This window comes from Heptranchias perlo, chromosome 7 (assembly GCF_035084215.1).
Source record: "Heptranchias perlo isolate sHepPer1 chromosome 7, sHepPer1.hap1, whole genome shotgun sequence".
Classification (NCBI taxonomy): domain Eukaryota; kingdom Metazoa; phylum Chordata; class Chondrichthyes; order Hexanchiformes; family Hexanchidae; genus Heptranchias; species Heptranchias perlo.
The window spans coordinates 85,560,333-85,581,187 of NC_090331.1; the positions used below are offsets into that span (position 1 = coordinate 85,560,333).

A 20,855-nucleotide genomic window follows, 5' to 3' on the forward strand; every position below is an offset into this window, starting at 1 on the left:
GAATTTTGAGACATTCATTTAACACCAGTTAAGTGTCCATGGTCCATTTAGATCTGGTCTGAAGTCAATCAGTCTGCAAGATGGGAGTAGTAGCAGAGTTTGGGCAGCTGAATACTGCTCTGGACCCAGACAGATAGACCAAAATGATCTCCATTTCTGTATGTTCCTGAAATAAAATAGTTTTAAACCATAATTGACCTTTTTAGCTCAATGCTGGATTATTAGGCACCTTAATGACTTAATTTAAGAACACAATGAATCCCTCACAATCCTTTTTAATAGCACTCGATGATAAGTATTTAATGGTACAGTCTTCAAACAGAATCTTGGATTGAAGGTTACTGTGATTAAACAACTGATTGAATGCTACTGTAAGAACTTTGGATGCCCGACTTGGCCGCCATCTTAGAATGCAGAAATGTGCCATTTTGTTTCAAGTCGGTGTTTGTGTCACTCATGCCCAATAGAAGCCCTGGTAATTCACCTTTAACCTCAAGTGCCATCAAGGTCAAGGTCTCCCTGCACCCCCCAACCCCCACACTTCAGCAGAATAAAGCATCTCAGTAATGCAAAACTTGTCCAGGAGTAAACTGCAGTATTTACCGGAGTAAAACAAATGCAAATCAAATTCTATAAATGAGTGCGGCAAGCCTTACCTGGTGGTCCGAGAACTGCAGGGTAGCTGGCAGCTCCTGCCCCAAACACCTTGAGAGAAGGCAGACAAACCATGAGTCAAAGTCTGTACTGCAACTCAAATCCCCACCAATGACTTGCTTTCCTGGTTTCAGCTGTGGCTCAGTGATAGCACTCTCGTCTCTGAGTCAGAAAGGTCATCGGTTCAAGTCCCACAAAGACTTGAGCACAAAATCCAGGCTGACACTCCAGTGCAGTACTGAGAGAGTGCTGCACTGTGAGAGGAGATGTTAGACCATGGTCCCACCTGCCCTCTCAGGGGGACGTAAAAGATCCCATGGTACTACTTCGAAGAAGAGCAGAAAGTTCTGCCCAGTGTCCTGGCCAATATTTATCCCTCAACCAACATCACTAAAACAGATGATCTGGTCATTATCACATTGCTGTTTGTGGGATCTTGTTGTGCGCAAATTGGCTGCCGTGTTTTCTACATTACAACAGTGACTACACTTCAAAAGTATTTCATTGGCTGTAAAGCGCTTTGGGATGTCCTGAGGTTCTTTATCAAAGTTGGGGCCCGAAAGCAATCTGACAAGAGGAAAATCTATCTTAATTAAATGCAATTATCTATAATTTCCTCAAAAAAGACCAAACTGCCACGTGGACTGAATCATGTCCAATTTGTAACCTCCCCCACCCTCAACAAAACACCCAGGAGACAACCCTCCTTCTCCCTCTTAATTGAATAATAGAGCACAGAAGGAGGCCATTCGGCCCATCATACCTGTGCCAGCTCTTTGAAAGAGCTACCCAATTAGTCACACTCCCCTGCTCTTTCCCCATAGCCCTGTAAATTTTTTCCTTTTCAAGTATTTATCTAATTCCCTTTTGAAAATTATTATTGAATCTGCTTCCACCACCCTTTCAGGCAGTGCATTCCAGATCTCGCTGAGTAAAAAAAAATGTCTCCTCACCTCCCCCCTGGTTCTTTTGCCAATTATCTTAAATCTGTGTCCTCTGGTTACCGACCCTCCTGCCAGTGGAAACAGTATCTCCCTATTTAATCTATCAAAACCCTCCCTATTTTCACATTGATATTTCTACAGTGACGTGTACTCTGTATCCCACTGACCAGCAGCCGTCTTGGTCATGCCTGCCTTCCCTACGACTTCAATACATGGAAGGGTTGGCACAATGGGGACAGATAGAAATTTGGGTAGCGATGCCTGTGAGCTGAGATGGGAGAAGGAAGCACGATAGAAGTATTAGTGAAGAAGGGAAGTAAGGCAGAGACACTGGAACCAGTCCAGGCGTGTTCCAAATAGGCCTCTCGCGCCACGTTCCCTCAGTCTCATGTACGTCACACTTACGTTATTGTCAAAGGCGGATACTGCTACACCAGGTGCTCCGGGGGGTCCTGGAGGGCCAGGAGGGCCTGGAATATTCTAGTTAAAAAGAAAAAGTAAGTAGAATTTTAGAGCATAGATGAAATCTCCAAACCTAAACAGTGGTTTCGCCAAATAAAACGGACTGGTTTCAGAGAAGGCAAGACTCACCCGGAACCCAAAACTACTGCTGAAGTCCGCTACCTCACCCTTTTCACCTTTCAGTCCATTTATACCAGGCCGACCCTACACATGAGAGAAAGGAAATTAGACATCCAGCAGAAAAGGATGGAGAATGACTAATTCTTGTAGACAGGCCGAGAGTACAAAGCCGGCGAGGTGCCAAATATTCTCGAGACGGAACAGACAAGCTCTTTTAATTTTTGAGATGGATGAGACACCTCAGAAGGCCCGGCGGCCTGGTCCAACCATTCTTTTCTAGTTTTTGAACTACTGTAATGTAACAAAAAAACAAAACAAAAATACTGTGGATGCTGGAAACCTGAAACAAAATCAGAGATAATGCTGGAAACACTCAGCAGGTCAGGCAGCGTCTGTGGAGAGAGAAACAGAGTTAACGATTCAGGTGATGGCCCTCTGCCACAACTTGAAACGTTAACTTGTCCGTTCTCGCCACAGATTCTGGCTGACCTGGCGAGTGTTTCTGACACACTCCCAGTTTTCGTTTTAACTTAACGCCCCAGCAGTGAACATTAAAACTATCGCGATGTTACTGCTGCTCCAAGTGAGCACATTCTCATGGGCTCTGGCTATACAGGGTTGTAGAGGCCAAAAGGGGCAGTGCTTCCATTTTCATCCCGCTGGACCAGTTGGTTGGCCCTCAGGAAAGTTTTAACCATCAGCCCTCCTAACTGGGTAAGATGCAAAGGCCCAGGTGCCAGGGTGGAGGGAGTGTGCCCAACGCACTGGCAATCAGGAGACAAAAGGAGCTCGCGTGTGCAAATTCAGCCTATACATCAAGATGAGTTTGAACGCAGTTCCCGAGAGGTGAAAGGACAGCGCCCCAACAAAGATATACTGGTCTTGGAGGGGGTGCAGCGCAGATTCACCAGAATGATACCAGGGCTAAAAGGGTTGCATAGACTAGGCTTGTATTGCATATAGATCATTAAAGGGTGACCTAATTGAGGTTTTTAAGATGATTAAAGGATTTGATCGGGTGGATAGAGAAAAACTATTTCCTCTAGCGGGAGAGTCCAGAACAAGGGGGCATAACCTTAAAATTAGAGCTAGGCCGTTCAGGGGTGATGTCAGGAAGCACTTCTTCACACAAAGGGTAGTGGAAATCTGGAACTCTCTCTCCGAAAAAGCTGTTGAGACTGGGGGTCAATTGAAAATTTCAAATCTGAGATTGATAGATTTTTGTCAGGTAAGGGTATTAAGGGTTATGGAACAAAGGCGGGTAAATGGAGTTAAAGATACAGATTAACCGTGATCTAACTGAATGGCAGAATGGGTTCGAGGGGCTGAATGGCCTCCCCCTGTTCCTACGTCAGACGTTGGTTCAGTTACATTGGACGGAACACTGGGTAACCGCACTACTTTCCAAAACCTGTTTATTATGCAAAATACAACGTCCTTTTAAGTTACTGATTTTATACATATAAGGACTTTAAGAAATAACACTTCCAAAAGCAAGTGTCTCACCGGTCGTCCTGGTAACCCGATTTCACCTTTTTGACCAGGGTGCCCTGGGCTGCCCTGTGAAAAGAAGCAGAGAACCTACTGATTAAATCGTGACCCGAGAATTCAACCACCAGCAGACTAGGTTCAACTCTCTCGGACTGAAGTGATGCCGAGTGTGAGCCTGGTCTTGTTTGGTGGACTCGTGTTTAGTCAGGAAGTTTCCTCCAAGAAACAGGCCAGATCCGTTTTACATACAACCACATGAAATATACCATTAACCCAAATGACTAATCGAAGGCTTCCGATGCAGACAAGCAGTGAGTCCTTAATTGGGAACCTGTATCCGTAAATGTACACGGTCCTGGATTGCACTGGGGACATTTATGTTCTCTGGAATACATTGCCGGCTGGTGTGGTGGGTTCTGACTCTCTGTATGTCTACAAGAGGGAGCTGGACCGATTCCTGACTGGGCCAGAGATCACATCATATAGAAGGCAAGTGGCTTCACAGATAACACATGGTCCATGTGGTCGCCTGAAATGGTTTTGATGGCCTGAGGGCATCGGAGAGGAATTTTCCAGAGTATTTTTTCCCTTATTGGCCCTGGGGTTTTTTCTTTGTTTTTTTGCCTCACCCAGGAGGTTACATGGCAGCACGGGGCGGGGGAGGGGGGGAAGAAGTGCCGAGTCATGATGCTCCAGCCATCAGGGTGTGGGGCAGGCTTGATGGACCAACTGGTCTTTTCCTGCCCATCGATTTTGCATGTTCGTATGTAATGGCCCTGCCCACCTGATGAATCTCAGTTAGGCTCCTCCCATTAACTGGCCAAATAAAGGGTGATCCAATTGAGGTGTTTAAGATAATTAAAGGATTTGATAGGGTAAACACAGAGAAACTATTTCCTCTGGTGGGGGAGTCCAAAACAAGGGGGCATAACCTTAAAATTAGAGCTAGGCCGTTCAGGGGTGATGTCAGGAAACACTTCTTCACACAAAGGGTAGTGGAAATCTGGAACTCTCTCCCCCAAAAAGCTGTTGAGGCTGGGGGTCAATTAAAAATTTCAAAACTGCGATTGATAGATTTTTGTTTGTTAAGGGTATTAAGGGATATGGAGCAAAGGCGGGTAAATGGAGTTGAAAAACAGATCAGCCATGATCTAATTGAATGGCGGAACAGACGTGAGGGGCTGAATGGTCTCCTCCTGTCCCTATGTTCCAAACCCATGTCCCTCCAACTGGAACCGTTCGCACACATGAAAAACTTGGGTGGGGAATCTGAAGTCTTGAGCTCATACCCCAGTAAAGAATCAACTGCTTCAGGAGACGAGAGAAGGGGAAAGGGAGGGGATAAAACTGATTGAATACTGGCAGGGGCAGGGACAGGGGAGCAGAGAGGAAAGCAAATGAAGAGAAACAAATGGGGGGAGGGTGTGGGAGGGATTGACGCTGATTCAAGATTTTGGCAAGTACATTTTGATAAGGGGTCATCATTCAGATTTAATAGTTATCCTACTAATGCCCTGTGGAGTTCCTTCCACAGTTCATCAAGAGTATCCGAGAAGGAAGATATAAAATGATACTGGAAAAGGGAAGGAAATGGGAATAGATAGCTTCAGTTGCAGAGAGAGCATTGGGGTAGTTTTGAAGGGTCAAATGGCCTTAGTGTAGTAATTTCTATGATATGATCCCATGAGAGAAGGTCCCTTCATCCATTCAGGGCTGGGTTTGAACAAGAGTTCCAGTACAGTGGAGCTAAATTCAGTATCTGCCACGGACAGCTACAAGTAAGCACTTGCACTGATATCAGTGCATCCACAGAGCGCTAAGCAAGCCTGGTCACTGAGGAGATTTACAACACAGCTTTTAAAGTGTTCCCTGCCCACGCTAACCGTGCCTCTGGGTTAGAGGGCTGTTGGATTAGAAAAGGTTTAACAGTATTTTAACCAAGGTTGCCGCAACACATTGTCATAAAGTCAGTAAATGATCTTTCGGTGATGGGAGGGAAGGTGAAGTCACCTCTGGACATTAGAGAGGTGGACATCTTAACCGATCAGGTTCGGAAAGGTGCATCTGACTGAAAATAGTGGAGGGCGATCAGTGTGGTGTCGAACTTTAATTGTGAAACATGAAATGACACAAATTCTCGATTGCAGTGACCTTACCTGTGGGCCCATGGGTCCAGAAATACCAGGATCACCCTGAAAGAAAAATTAAACAAAGCGTTAGATTCGAAGCAGCCCAGCCGCCGAGCTGATTTAACATGACTGTTTTATTTCCAAACAACAATGTGAGAGAAAAGCCCGGGCCTACTACAAGGCCTAATGATAAATTGCAGGGGTGGCTCACCCAACTCCCACCAAACACCTACTTCCACCAGTGGCTGAAGTGCAACTTTTGTACATCGTTCTAATGACAGGTCAACCGGCAGAGAGTGAATAAATTCAACAGCAGCTAATCATCACCCCAGAGACACAAGTGTGAACGCAAGATCATGGCGGCCCCATCAGAACAGCATTCAACTGCCTTAGAAAGACAAGCATGATTGGTTAATGTGCAGGCTGGGTTTTCATTTGCTAACTGAGCTGATGAAGTGACCATAACTGGCAGCCAAGGAGCCGAGTGACTGAACTCGCCTGCACTGAATTGCCCCTCTCACCTCCTCATTAAATGGTTTGTGTCCTTCATATCTTAACTGGATGATGAAAAATTATCATTGCCCACTGTCAGTTAGTGAGCACACTGGGCTCAGAGGCAGTGGAAAGGTTAATGACAAGGTTAAAAATCAGCCTTTTGTACTTAAATGCTAAAATGACTCACTGGAGTTGGCGGATTGTCAGCTTTTGCATAATGTTATGAATTTCCTATAGGAGTTTTTAAAATGGTGAGGTTGTTTAATCACTCACTCTACTACAGGGTATTAATTTAATTGGGTATTAAATTAATCTAATTGATGTCAGATTTCATCCGCCTTTTGCTCAGAAGCCCAGATCTAGGATATCCATCCATCACCATTGGGAACTGACTGTAGGATATCCATCCATCACCATTGGGAACTGACTGTAGGATATCCATCCATCACCATTGGGAACTGACTGTAGGATATCCATCCATCACCATTGGGAACTGACTGTAGGATATCTATCCATCACCATTGGGAACTGACTGCAGGATATCCATCCATCACCATTGGGAACTGACTGTAGGATATCCTTCCATCACCATTCGGAACTGACTGTAGGATATCCTTCCATCACCATTCAGAACTGACTGTAGGATATCCTTCCATCACCATTGGGAACTGACTGTAGGATATCCTTCCATAACCATTCGTAACTCACTGTAGGATATCCTTCCATCACCATTCAGAACTGACTGTCGGATATCCTTCCATCACCATTGGGAACTTACTGCAGGATATCCATCCATAACTATTCGTAACTGACTGTAGGATATCTATCCATCACCATTGGGAACTGACTGTAGGGTATCCTTCCATCACCATTCAGAACTGACTGTAGGATATCCTTCCATAACCATTCGTAACTGACTGTAGGATATTTATCCACCATCCGTTGAATACGATAAACTAGTAGAATAATCAGGCATTGGGAAAATCATAACCCTCTTTGCTCTGAACACAAACTTGTTTCTCTGTCAGTTACAATTTGATTTCCTCGCTCTGCCTTTCCTGCATATGGTGCTCTACAAACTGCGACTAAACCAGAGTGGCACCATTTGCTCAATTTACCCAGCCAGTCGTGACTCTGTCATCCCATCAGTAAATGAACTGAGTCCCGAAATCCACCCCCCCTCCCCCACACACACTAGGGCAAAGAGCCGAGTTGGGGGAACGTCCCTCCTGTGATGATGGACCCTGTATGCTAGACATAGTAAACTATTCCAGTTTGGAGAGACTGACATCATCCAATTACAATGAAACCACACTGACCACGGCCTTCCAGAACTCCAGAACAAGTCTCTGCCTTGTCCTGAGTTGCAAATATTAGCCAGACTGTAATGTAAGTTTGCAGAAAACAACAAGCAATAATCAACCTTAACCTTAAATAAGGTTCATGATAAAGATTGAGAAGGACATAAGACAAAGACCAAAGTAATAAATTGGAAAAAGAGATCAAAAAAGATATAAAGACATTTAAGATAGAAAGGGGGGGGGGGGAGATAATTGATACACTAATCAAACTTAGAGAGGATAAAATTCCTGATCCGGATGGATTGTATCCACGCATATTAAAAGAAGTTAGGGAAGAGGTAACAGAGGCACTATTACATATATAAAAATTCATTAGAAAAGGGAATAGTGCCAGCGGACTGGTGGACAGATAAAGTGATTTCTATATTTAAAAAGGGAGATTGAACAAGTCCAGGGAACTATAGACCAGTTAGTTTAACATTGGTGGTAGGAAAGATAATGGAATCTTTACTCAAAGATGTAACAGAAAAACATCTAGAAACTGAAAATATAATAAAGAATAGTCAGTACGGATTTCAACCTTATTGAATTCTTTGAAGAAGTAACAGAAAGGGTAGACAAAGGTAATGCAGTAGATGTAATATATTTGGATTTTCAAAAGGCCTACGATAAGGTATCGCATAGTAGACTCATGACTAAGGTCAGAGTGTGCGGAGTCAGGGGACACGTAGCAGAAGGATAGCAAACAGGCTACAGAGCAGAAAAGAGAGAGTAGGGGTTAAAGGTAGTTACTCAGACTGGCAAATGGTAGGAAGTGGTGTTCCATAGGGATCAGTGCTGGGACCACTGTTGTTCATCATTTACATAAATGATTTGGACTCGGGAATCGGAAGTACATTTTCAAAATTTGAAGATGACACCAAATTGCGGGGTATAGTTAATATTGAGGAGGACTGCGACAAAATACAGGAAGACATTAATAAACTTGCAGAATGGGAGTGTAATTGGCAAATGAATTTCAATATAGATAAGTGTGAGGTATTACATTTTGGTAGGAAGAGTAAGGGGGCCACATACTGCTTGGATAAGAGTCTAAATGCGGTAGAGGAGCAGAGGTACAGATACACAAATCACTAAAAGTAGTTACGCAGGTTAATAAGGCCATAAAAAAAGCAAACCAAGCACTGGGGTACATTTTGAGAGGGATAGAATTGTAAAGCAGAGAAGTTATGTTGAACTTGTAGAGAACCTTGGTTAGACCACACTTGGAGTACTGTGAACAGTTCTGGTCTCCATATTATAAAAAGGATATAGAGGCACTGGAGAGGGGCCAAAAGATTTACCAGGATACCAGAACTGAGAGGTTATACCTATCAGGAAAGATTGAACAGGCTGGAGCTCTTTTCTCTAGAAAAAAGACTGAGGGGTGACCTGATAGAGGTCTTTAAGATTATGAAAGGGTTTGATAGGGCAGATGTAGAGAAGATGCTTCCATTTGTGGGGGAGGCCAGAACTAGAGGCCATGAATATAAGATAGTCACCAATAAATCCAATAGGGAATTCAGGAGAAACTTCTTTTTATCCAGAGAGTGGTAAGAATGTGAGCTCGCTACCACAAGGAGTAGCTGAGGCGAATAGCATAGATGCATTTAAGAGGAAGCTAGATAAACACATGAGAAAGAAAGGAATAGAAGGATATGCTGATGGGGTTAGATGAAGTAAGGAGGGAGGAGGCTTGTGTGGAGTATAAACACCGTGGACCTGTTGGGCCGAATGGCCTGTTTCTGTGCTGTACATTCTATGTAATGAATTGTGGCCAGTAATACAGAACCTGAAGGATAATCCAACACAGATATTTCTGTCACATCAAGTTCCCGACACCATTCAATCACCATTATCTGTACTTATCCATCTAACTCTCCTCCGTGTTGCTAACTAGATCGATTAGCTCTTGTTTTTGAAGGAGTTTGTTGACATGGATTTAACCGCTTTATAGAACCATAGAAAAGATACAGCACAGAAGGGGGCCATTCAGCCCATCCTGTCTGCGCCGGCTCGAAGAACAACCAGGTGCCCATTCTAATCCCACCTTCCAGCACCCGGTCCGTAACCCTGCAGCACTTTAGGTGCAGGTCCAGGTACTTTTTAAAAGAGTTGAGGGTCCTTGTCTCTACCACCAATTTGGGCAGCGAATTCCATACACCCACCACCCTCTGGGTAAAAAAAAGTTTTTCCTCATGTCCCCTCTAATCCTTCCGCCAATCAGCTTAAATCTATGTTCTCTAGTTCTTGAACTCTCCGCTAGGGGAAACAGGTACTTCCTGTCTACTCTATCTGGGCCCCTCATAATTTTGTACTCCTCAATCAAGTCACCCCTCAGCCTCCTCTGCTCCAAGGAAAACAACCCCAGCCTATCCAATCTCTCCTCGTAGCTGCAATTTTCAAGCCCTGGCAACATTCTTGTAAATCTTCTCTGCACTCTCTCCAGAGCAATTACGTCCTTCCTGTAAGGTGGTGACCAGAAATGCGCACAATACTCCAGCTGTGGCCTTACAAGCATTTTATACAGTTCCATCATTACATCTCTGCTTTTGTATTCTATACCTCGGTTAATAATGGAGAGCATTCCGTATGCTGCCTTCACAACCTTATCTACCTGTACTGCCACCTTCAGGGACCTGTGCACATGCACTCCAAGGTCTCTCACTTCCTCTACCCCTCTCAATATATTCCCATTTACTGCGTATTCCCTTTTACTGTTTGCCCTCCCTAAGTGCATTACCTCACACTTCTCCGGGTTGAACTCCATTTGCCACTTTTCCGCCCATTTCACCAACCCATTGATATCTTCTTGGAGTCTACAGCTATCCTCTTCACTATCAACTACACGGCCAATTTTTGTGTCATCTGCAAATTTGCCAATCATGCCCCCTACATTCAAGTCCAAATCATTAATATATACCACAAACAGCAAGGGACCCAACACTGAGTCCTGTGGCACACCACTGGAAACGGATTTCCATTTGCAAAGATATCCATCGACTTTTACCCTTTGTTTCCTGTTACTGAGCCAATTTTGGATCCAATTCGCCACATTTCCCTGTATCCCATGGGTTTTTCCCTTTCTGACCAGTCTGCCATGTGGGACCTTGTCAAATGCCTTACTAAAATCCATGTAGACAACATCCAATGCATTACCCTCATCAATCCTCCTTGTCACTTCCTCAAAGAATTCAATCAGATTTGTAAGGCATGACCTTCCCTGAACAAATCCATGCTCACTATCCCTGATTAAACCATGCCTTTCCAAGTGACAGTTTATCCTCTCAGTATTGATTCTAATAGTTTGCCCACCACCGAGGTAAGACTGACCGGCTTATAACTGTTCGGCCTTTCCTTCATACCCTTTTTAAACAATGGTACTACATTTGCAGTCTTACAGTCCTCCGGTACCTCCCCTGTATCGAGTGAGGATTGGAAAATGATCCTCAGAGCATCCGTTATTTCCTCCCTGGCTTCCTTCAATAGCCTAGGAAACAATCCATCCGGCCCTGGTGACTTATCAACTTTCAAGGATTCCAGTCCCTCTAGTACTTTCTCTCTCATTATGTTTCATCCAATATTTCACACCGCTCCTCTTTAACTACTACATCCAGATAATCCCTTTCCTTTGTGAATACGGAGACAAAGTATTTATTTAAAACCCTACCCACATCGTCTGCTTCTACACACAAGTTACCCTTATCATCCCTGATAGGTCCCACCTTTTCCTTAGCTATCCTTTTTGTTCTTAATGTACTGATAAAACATTTTTGGGTTTTCTTTAATCTTACTAGCTAATATTTTTTCATGCCCTCTCCTTGCTTTCCTTATTTCCTTTTTTACGTCATCCCTGTACTTTCTATACTCCTCTAGGCTTTCTGCAGTATTTAGTTTTCTGTGACAGTCATAAGCTTTCTTTTTCTGCTTTATCTTGCCCCATATACTTCTAAATTTTTCTTTGAGGGGATGTGTCTGCATTGTACCCATAGAATTTCACTTTTTGTGCCTCCCACTGGCTTGCCACTCATTTCTCCTCAAGTAGTTGTGTCCAGTCCACTTCTGCCAAATCACCTCTTAGTTCTGTAAAATTTGCCTTCCCCCAATTTAAAACATTTACTCCTGATTTAACCCTGTCCTTTTCCATAATAATGCTAAAACTAACTAAATTGTGGTCACTATCCCCAGTATGGTCACCCACTGTCACTTCACCCACTTGCCCATCTTCATTTCCCAGGACTAAATCTAGAATTGCATCCCCTCTTGTTGGGCTTGTCACGTACTGGCTAAAAAAGTTCTCCTGGACATCGATCAAGAATTTTGTACCCTCTGTGCCCCTCACACTGTTTGAATCCCAGTTGATGTTAGGGTAGTTGAAGTCCCCTACTATTATTGCCCTCTTATTTTTGCACTCAGAAATTTGCCTACATATTTGTTCTTCTATCTCCCTTTCGCTATTCGGGGGTCTATAGTACACTCCTAGTAGTGTGACTGCCCCTTTTTTATTTCTTAGCTTAACCCATATGGCCTCGATTGATGATCCATTTAGCATTTCTTCCCTTTCCACAACTGTAATTGATTCTTTAACCAATAAAGCTGCCCCCCCTCCTTTTTTATCACCCACTCTATCCTGCCTGAAAACTCTATATCCAGGGATATTGAGCTGCCAATTATCCCCCTCTTTAAGCCAGGTTTCTGTTATAGCAATGATATCATGCTGCCATGTGTCTATCTGTGCCCTTAGCTCATCTGCTTTGTTTGTAATACTCCTTGCGTGGAGTATATACCCTTTAACCCCGTCAAATTCCTGTGCTGAACACTATTTAACCTTTATTTCTTTTGCCTTTCAGAGTCACTAACTACGTCACTAACTGCTTTTCTACTTCCCGTTTCCTGGTTTGAATTTGTCCTATCTGTACCTGCCCTTTGGTTCCCGTCTCCCTACCATACTAGTTTAAACCCTCCCCAACTGAACTAGCAAATGCCCCCGTGAGGATATTGGTCCCGGTTCTGCTTGGGTGCAATCCATCCAGCTTGTATAGGTCTCGCCTTTCCCAGAATCGGTCCCAATGCTTCAGGGATTTAAACCCTTCCCTCCTACACCATCTCTCAAGCCACACATTCATCTGGTCTATTCTCCTATTTCTGCTGTCGCTAGCACGTGGCACTGGGAGTAATCCTGAGATTACTACCTTAGAGGTCCTGCTTTTTAATTTATTTCCTAACTCCCTATATTCTACTTGCAGGACCTCATCCCTTTTATTTTACCGATGTCGTTGGTACCGATATGGACCACGACCTCTGGCTGTTCACCCTCCCCCTTCAGAATGTCCTGCAGCCACTCCGTGACATCCTTGACCCTAGCACCAGGGAGGCAACATACCATCCTGGAGTCACGTCTATGGCCGCAGAAACACCTATCTGTTCCCCTTACGAAGGAATCACCTATCACTATTGCTCTCCCATTCTTTTTCCTCCCCTCCTGTGCAGCTGAGTCACTCGTGGTGCCATGGTCTTGGCTCTTGCTGCATTCCCCTGATAAGCCATCTCCCCCAACAATATCCAAAGCGGAATATCTGTTTGAGAGGGAGATGGCCCCAGGGGACTCCTGCTCTACCTGCCTAGTCCTGATACTCTGCCTGGCGGTCATCCATTGCCTTTGCGTGAGTCTATTCCATGAATCCGCTACTTGGTTTTGGGAAGGGCGTTGATGGCGGGTAAGAGAGATTCCTTCTCATCTTGCATGAAGTTTGTTGATGATTGCATTGAATAGGATTTGGTGCCTGCTCAGAGCTGTCTGCTGCCTTTAACTCAGGAGATCCTGAAGCCACAATTGTTTCATGTGAACATTCATCTGGTTTAAAGTTCATTTCCTTTTCCTTTTTTATACCTTAGTTCAGTGCTGGATTAACACAGAAATCTTCCCCTCCCCCTACCCCTCTTGCTGATATTACCAAAAATACAAACAGTTTACAATAATACAAAAAAGATTTATAATGATGACAACAGAAGTGAGAGGTTATAACTATCAGGATGGACTGAACAGAGTGGGGTTCTTTTCTCTAGAAAAGATTAGGTTCAGGGGTGACCTGATAGAGCTCTTTAAAATTAAGAAAGGGTTCGATAGGGTAGATGTGGAGAAGATGTTTTCACTTGTGGGGAGACCAAAACTAGGGGCCATAAATATAAGATAGTCACTAATAAATCCAATAGGGAATTCAGGAGAAACTACTTTACCCAGAGAGTGGTTAGAATGTGGAACTCACTACCACAAGGAACAGTTGAGGCGGATAGCATAAATGTGTTTAAGGGGAAGTTAGATAAAGACATGAGGGAGAAAGGAATAGAAGGTTATGTTGATATGGTTAGATAAAGTAAGTAGAGTGAGAGGAGGCTCGTGTGGAGCATAAAAACCAGCATAGGCTGGGTGGGCCGAATGGCCAGTTTCTGCGCTGTACATCCAATGTCATTCTATGTGGTTGAAGGGCAGGGTATTACACAGGTGGCCTTGGTCACTCCTGTTTTTTTGACGAGGGAATATATTGTGGTTGTGTTTTGGCAGAGCCAAATTGGATTGCGGAGTTACTTCTCATCATCTCCAGCCACTCACCTTCATTCCTGCATTCCTGGTAAGGAGGTTATTCAACATGGCTCCGTCGGGGCCAATGATGTAGCCAGGCTCTCCCCTATCGCCCTGAAAAGGCAGGAAAATACTTTCTTTTAAATGGTGCTAACAGTCAAAATTGAAATATTTAAGGAATTTAGCCATAGTCAAACTTAAAAAAAAATTCCTGACTCCTTTTCTTCTTGCAGAAGATCGAGTAAGGCGATGATAAATCACCAGTTTATCATGAGTGAATGGCCACTTAAGTTGAGGATGCCAAAGGAATATTGGCCACTCCACTTTGGTTACTGTTGCAACAAGGAAAGGCCACTCGGTCCATCCAGAGGAAGCCCCCTTCTTTAAGTTCTCAATCAGCATTGTAGGAGAACATCTCTCTTTATTGTTTCCCCCCCACCTTCCCTTCAAAGGCAGTGACTCACTTTGGGGTACAGTTCCACAGGATTTGATGGGCTCTGCAGTTCCTCACCTGAGTTGGAAGTTTGTCACATGCAAATCTTAACAGTGAGTGCCAATTGTTTAACCATTGCAGCATTGTTACTGAGCTCAAACCTGTGCCTGCACACCTCCCAGACCTCCACCACCTTGAAGGACAAGGGCAGCAGATGCATGGGAACATCATCACCTTCAAGTTCCCCTCCAAGGTCCGCACCATCCCGATTTGGACATATATCACCCGCCGTTCCTTCATCGTCACTGGGTCAAAAACCCGGAACTCCCTTCCTAACAGCACTGTGGGAAAACCTTCACCACACGGACTGCAGCGGTTCAAGAAGGCGGCTCACCACCACCTTCTCAAGGGCAATTCGGGATGGGCAATAAATGCCAGCGACGCCCACATCCCAAGAATGAACTTTTAAAAAACACACGCTTAGCGACGCTCACTGCTCAGTAATAAGAAGCAGCAAACTCTGGCTTAATTTCTCCCCTCTCTAAGGTGGAGAGTCGGACTGGGCAAACTCACAACCATGCAGGCTGAGATCAACTAACTCAGCGCAGGCCAAGGATCAAACCTGACATCATAGTAGGTACAGCACAGGAGGAGGCCATTCAGCCCATTGTGCCTGTGCCGGCTCTTTGAAAGAGCTATCCAATAAGTCCCACTCCCCAGCTCTTTCCCCATAGCCCTGCAATCTTCTCCCCTTCCAGTATATATCCAATTCCCTTTTGAAAATTACTATTGAATCTGCTTCCACCACCCCCTTCAAGCAGTGCATTCCAGATCATTACAACTTGCTGCGTAAAAATGCTTTTCCTCACGTTGCCTCTGGCTCTTTTGCCAATCACCTTAAATCTGTGTCCTCTGATTACCAACCCTTCTGCCACTGGAAACAGTTTCTCCTTATGTACTCTATCAAAACCGTTCATGATTTTGAACATCTCGATCAAATCTCCCATTAACCTTCTCTGCCCAAAGGAGAACAACCCCAGCTTCTCCAGTCTATCCACATAACTGAATTCCCTCATCCCTGATACCATTCTAGTAAATCTCCTTTGCATCCTCTCTAAAGCCTTGACATCCTTCCTGAACACAATACTCCAGCTGAGGCCTAACCAGTGTTTTATAAAAGTTCAACATAACTACCTTGCTTTTGCATCTTTGCTGTCTGCATATCTGTCAGTACCATATGAAGGGTTTTGATAGTAAATAAAGAGAAACTGTTTCCATTTCAGGAGGGTCAGTAACCAGAGGACACAGATTTAAGGTAAATGGCAAATGAACCAGGAGGGAGATGAGGAGAATTTTTTTTTACGCAGCGAGTTGTTATGAACGGGAATGCAGTGCCTGAAAGGGTGGTGGAAGCAGATTCAACAATAATTTTCAAAAGCGAATTGGATAAATACTTGAAAAGGAAAAAATTTGCAGGGCTATGGGGAAAGAACAGAGGAGTGGGACTAGTTAAACAGCTCTTTCAAAGAGCCGGCACAGCCACGATGGGCCGAATGGCCTCCTTCTGTGCTGTATGATTCTAGGTCATGCAGTTCATTCAACTATTGACCATTTTCACATTCCTCTTCCTTGTCATTGGGCCTATGGGCCCTCTTCACCTTGTCGAATCAGGGATCTGTCCACAGTTTCTATCTGAAATGCTTCAACTGAGCCATCATTTTCATGGAGCTCGCTCCATACGGCAGCAATAGCTTAATGGAAGCACCTACCTTCGGCCCTGGTATTCCCTGGGATCCTGCAAATCCCTGTTCACCTTTTGGTCCTCTGGAACCCTAAAAGAGTGGGAAGAACACAATTAAAATGTTAAATCTGAGAGGAAGCACAAGACTGAAGTGTCGAATTGTTGAGTGCCAAAATCACTTCAGTGAAGCGAGATTCCCATTTGATTACTCACATCCAACCTTCTGAAGAGAAATAACTGATTAAAAATAATTTAAAGGAACACCATGACACTGTTTCATTACCCAATTCAATATTGGTAGATAAAATATCTAAGACAGTCAGCAGTGTAAATTCTACTTCAATGGATTGCTGGACTGCACTGAAGCTCCACCATCATTGCCACAGGTGAGTAAGTGTCAGCTGTGGCTCCGTGGTAGCTCTCTCGCCTCTGAATCAGAGATTTGTGGGTTCAAGTCCCACTCCGGAAACTTCAGCACATAATCTAGGCTGACACTCCAGTGCAGTACTGAGAGAGTAAAAGATCCCACGGCACTATTTTGAAGAAGAAGCAGGGGAGTTCTCCCCAGTGTCCTGGCCAATATTTATCCCTCAACCAACATCACTAAAACAGAATGGACAAGAAATCGCTCCTGAAATAATGGAGTTCCTCAACAGCGCTCTCCATCTTTAGTGGCACATTGATCAGCGTTTGCACATGCGCACTAAAATCCGGAAATCGTGAACTTGCTCCTATTGGTTCACCTGCGATGACAGCTTCGAATTAAAGGGCCATCGCACTCTGCAATCATTGAAATCACTAAAAAAAATATCGCAAACTTGCTCATCCACCCAGCTGGAAAGTAATTACACCAAACAGGTACGCTGAAAAATACCAGGTCTAAACCAAGCTTGAAAAGCGCGATAACTCTTAATGACTGCTGAACAACTAAAAATAAAATTTAAAAAATGTGGACTCTCATATTACTCCTTATTTTAATAGTTTATTGTCATTAAAAAAAAATTAAATTAAAAAGTTAAATATTTTTTTACTTTTCCCTTCTGTCTCTTTAACTATAATAAGAAATTATTAGAAATAATAATTCAATTATTTCTTTGGCTTTTTCTAAAAAAAATGTTTTTTTTAAATTTACAATGACTTCCAGAATATTACTTTAAATGAATGAAGTCTACTTGCCTGCTGGTAGGCGTGACTTCTCTTGCTGACAGATTTTGTGGGCATGTTTTCTATTCTCACAGACTGTTCCATGCACATCAACTTACGCTGCTCAGAGGCTGAGTTGATAGCGCACAATTTTTTAAAAACTTCAAAATCACGCAAGTCAACGTCATGGAGGCCGCATTAAGTATTTTTGTTAATTTAATTTGCAGGAGCTGCAGCAATGGTTGCCATGCCACTCTGCGCAAGTTCTGGCCCATTATCTGCTCATTATCGAATTGCTGTTTGTGGGAGCTTGCTGTGTGCAAATTGGCTGCCGAGTTTCCTACATTACGAATACACTTCAAAAAAAATGTATTTCATTGGCTGTAAAGCACTTTGGAACATCCTGAGGATGTGAAAGGAGCTATATAAATGCGAGTTCTTTCCTTTGCCGTTCCCCAATTTCAGCCGTCCCATCACGGGTGAAGGCCAACTGCTTCCCTACAGCAACAGAGGGAAAAAAAGGTCACTCCAAGCTCCTCGTCCCCTCCATCTCCAGGATACAGAGCAGGGGACCTGGCAGAAGGTCACCCACCTGCTCCCTCAGCTAAGGGTGGCATAGCTGAGAAAGTGAACACCTTGCCAATAAATGACGATGAATAAACACGCTAAGAATCCACGCTCTTGGTTAGAAGTGTCCTGCTTTTGGCCAATAAACGCCCCTTTATGATACAGGTGAAGAGGCAGTGCAGTGCAAAAAGGGCATTTTCTATACATTCCTTCAAACCAATTTCTCTGGTGTTCTACAAGGCTTTAATTAAGTCCGGTAAACACCAAGACTGTTATTTTTGTGCTTAAGATGAGGGACTGCAGTTATGTGGAGAGACTGGAGAAGCTGGGATTGTTCTCCTTAGAGCAGCGAAGGTTAAGGGGAGATTTAATAGAGGTGTTCAAAATTATGAGGGGGTTTTGATAGAGTAAATAGGGAGAAACTGTTTCCACTGGCAGGAGGGTCGGTAACCAGAGGACACAGATTTAAGATAATTGGCAAATGAACCAAGGTGGAGATGAGGAGAATTTTTTTATGCAGCAAGTTATTATGATCTAGAATGCACTGCCTGAAAGGGCGGTGGAAGCAGATTGAATAGTAATTTTCAAAAGGGAATTGGATAAATACTTGAAAATGAAAAATTTGCAGGGTTGTGGGAAAAAAGCAGGAAAGTGAGACTAATTGGATAGCTGGTTCAAAGAGCCAGCATAAGTATGATGGGCCGAATGGCCTTCTCTGCGCTGTATGATTCTATGATCTCCATCCTGGGCAGTGGAGCACATTTCCCCACTTTTAGCAGCATTGGCCACTCCCAGGTCTGGTGCAGCAAGGACTGATTTGGGGGTGTAGCTTCATTGCTTGACCCTTAAATGATGTGCCATGCCCTGAGGCTCAGAAGAGCTCCCCTCACAGAACCGGTGCGAACTTCTCACTTCCTGAACCAGCCACCCGTGTGGCCAGAGTAAGATTGCCAACTGTGTGCCGATTTATGGGCAGTTTTGTGCTGTGAGGGAGAGCCCGCTCGTGACTGAGCCCTCGGAGCCCAGGAGGGGCATCTCATTGACCTGGCTGGATGAGACCCTGGTTCCTAAGCAGCAATGTGCCCACTCACAGCAGCAACCTGTCCTCCACTATGATTTTTGACCGAAACGTTTGAGACCTTTAGCTTAATTTGCACTTAAAGCAGCATAAACAAACACACAAAACACTACTAATCCTTTCTTACTGGGAAACCAGGTTGGCCAGGAATGCTCCTCGGACTCTGAAAGGAAGAAAGAAACTTAGGAAGCAAAGTACAAAAGCATGCACTGCAACAACTCGCCAAGGCTTCTTCGACAGCACCTCCCAAACCCGCGACCTCTACCACCTAGAAGGACAAGAGCAGCAGGCACATGGGAACAACACCACCTGCACGTTCCCCTCCAAGTCACACACCATCCCGACTTGGAAATATATCGCCGTTCCTTCATTGTCGCTGGGTCAAAATCCTAGAACTCCCTTCCTAACAGCACTGTGGGAAAACCTTCACCACACGGACTGCAGTGGTTCAAGAAGGCGGCTCACCACCACCTTCTCAAGGGCAATTAGGGATGGGCAATAAATGCCCGCCTTGTTAGTGACACCTATATCCCGAGAATGAGTTAAATAAAACAATATAAGCTGCTCAAAATGGATTGGTTTAAATTCGGGATTTGCTATAAATGACTGTCCCTATATATCCATTAACTCTTGACCAGCCTCTGCAGGGCCAGTAGGCTCGGCTGTACACAGGGTATACTGCTGTACTTGGTACAGGTATTTTTATGCTTGGGTAGTAAGATAGGATGGGCTGTCGTGTATCTGAAAGAGTCGCTATAGCGTAGCACTCAGTCACACCTACAGCCCCCACTGATCCTACAATTGATCCCAGTGTGCAAGTGGGAACAGGGTGAGCATGTGGGATTAGGATTACTGGGCATGTGGGATTAGGATTACTGGTCATGTGGGATTAGGATTACTGGTCATGTGGTGTATCCAACACCAACAAGGACTGGTTGGTCCAACAATAACAACTACTTGCATTTATACAGTGTCTTTAATGTAGTGAAACGTCCCAAGGTGCTTCACAGGAACGTTATCAGGCAAAATACGACACTGAGCCACATAAGGAGATATTAGGACAGGTGACCAAAAGCTTGGTCAAAGAGGTAGGTTTTAAGGAGCGTCTTAAAGGAGGAGCGAGAGGTAGAGAGGCGGAGAGGTTTAGGGAGGGAATTCCAGAGCTTAGGGCCTAGGCAGCTGAAGGTACGACCGCCAATGGAGGGGCAATGTAAGTCGGGGATGCGCAAGAGGCCAGAATCGGAGGAATGCAGAGATCTTGGAAGGTTGTAGGGCTGGAGAAGTTTACAGAGGTTGGGAGGGGTGAGGCCACGGCGGGATTTGAAAACAAAGATGAGAATTTTCAATTTGAGGTATTATCAGACCGGGAACCAATGTAGGTCAGTGAGCACAAGGGTGATGGGAGAATGGGGCTTGGTGTGAGTTTAGGATGAGCTCAAGTTTACGGAGGGTAGAAGATGGGAGGCCGGCCAGGAGAAGTTCGAACGGCATGTTTCCGTGTTGCCACTGAGGACCCAAAAGCAGAGTGCAGAGAGGGTGTGTGTGTGTGTGTGTGAGAGAGAGAGTGAGTGAGAGCAAGAAGGAAAAGTTAGCGAAAAGAGAAAAGACAGCATGTGAGCGCAAGAGTTAGACAGTAAGAAAGGGAGAGAGAGATAACACATGTGAACACTCCAATTTT

General features: G+C 44.3%; 1 protein-coding gene across 4 annotated transcripts in view; it reads right to left on the bottom strand.

The window, feature by feature from the left end:
• LOC137323927 (collagen alpha-1(XVIII) chain-like) overlaps positions 1-20,855 on the bottom strand; it is a 377,865-nt gene that overhangs the window by 34,103 nt on the left and 322,907 nt on the right. For 3 of the 4 annotated variants that reach the window (XM_067988020.1, XM_067988016.1, XM_067988019.1), the window contains 8 exons: positions 19,305-19,340; positions 16,418-16,480; positions 14,246-14,329; positions 5,828-5,863; positions 3,687-3,740; positions 2,190-2,264; positions 2,004-2,078; positions 657-705 (listed from right to left, as the gene is read on the bottom strand). In XM_067988020.1, coding sequence (XP_067844121.1) covers positions 657-705; positions 2,004-2,078; positions 2,190-2,264; positions 3,687-3,740; positions 5,828-5,863; positions 14,246-14,329; positions 16,418-16,480; positions 19,305-19,340 — 472 coding nt within the window. The remainder of the gene's footprint in view (positions 1-656; positions 706-2,003; positions 2,079-2,189; positions 2,265-3,686; positions 3,741-5,827; positions 5,864-14,245; positions 14,330-16,417; positions 16,481-19,304; positions 19,341-20,855) is intronic. The other variant, XM_067988018.1, reaches the window with a different exon arrangement.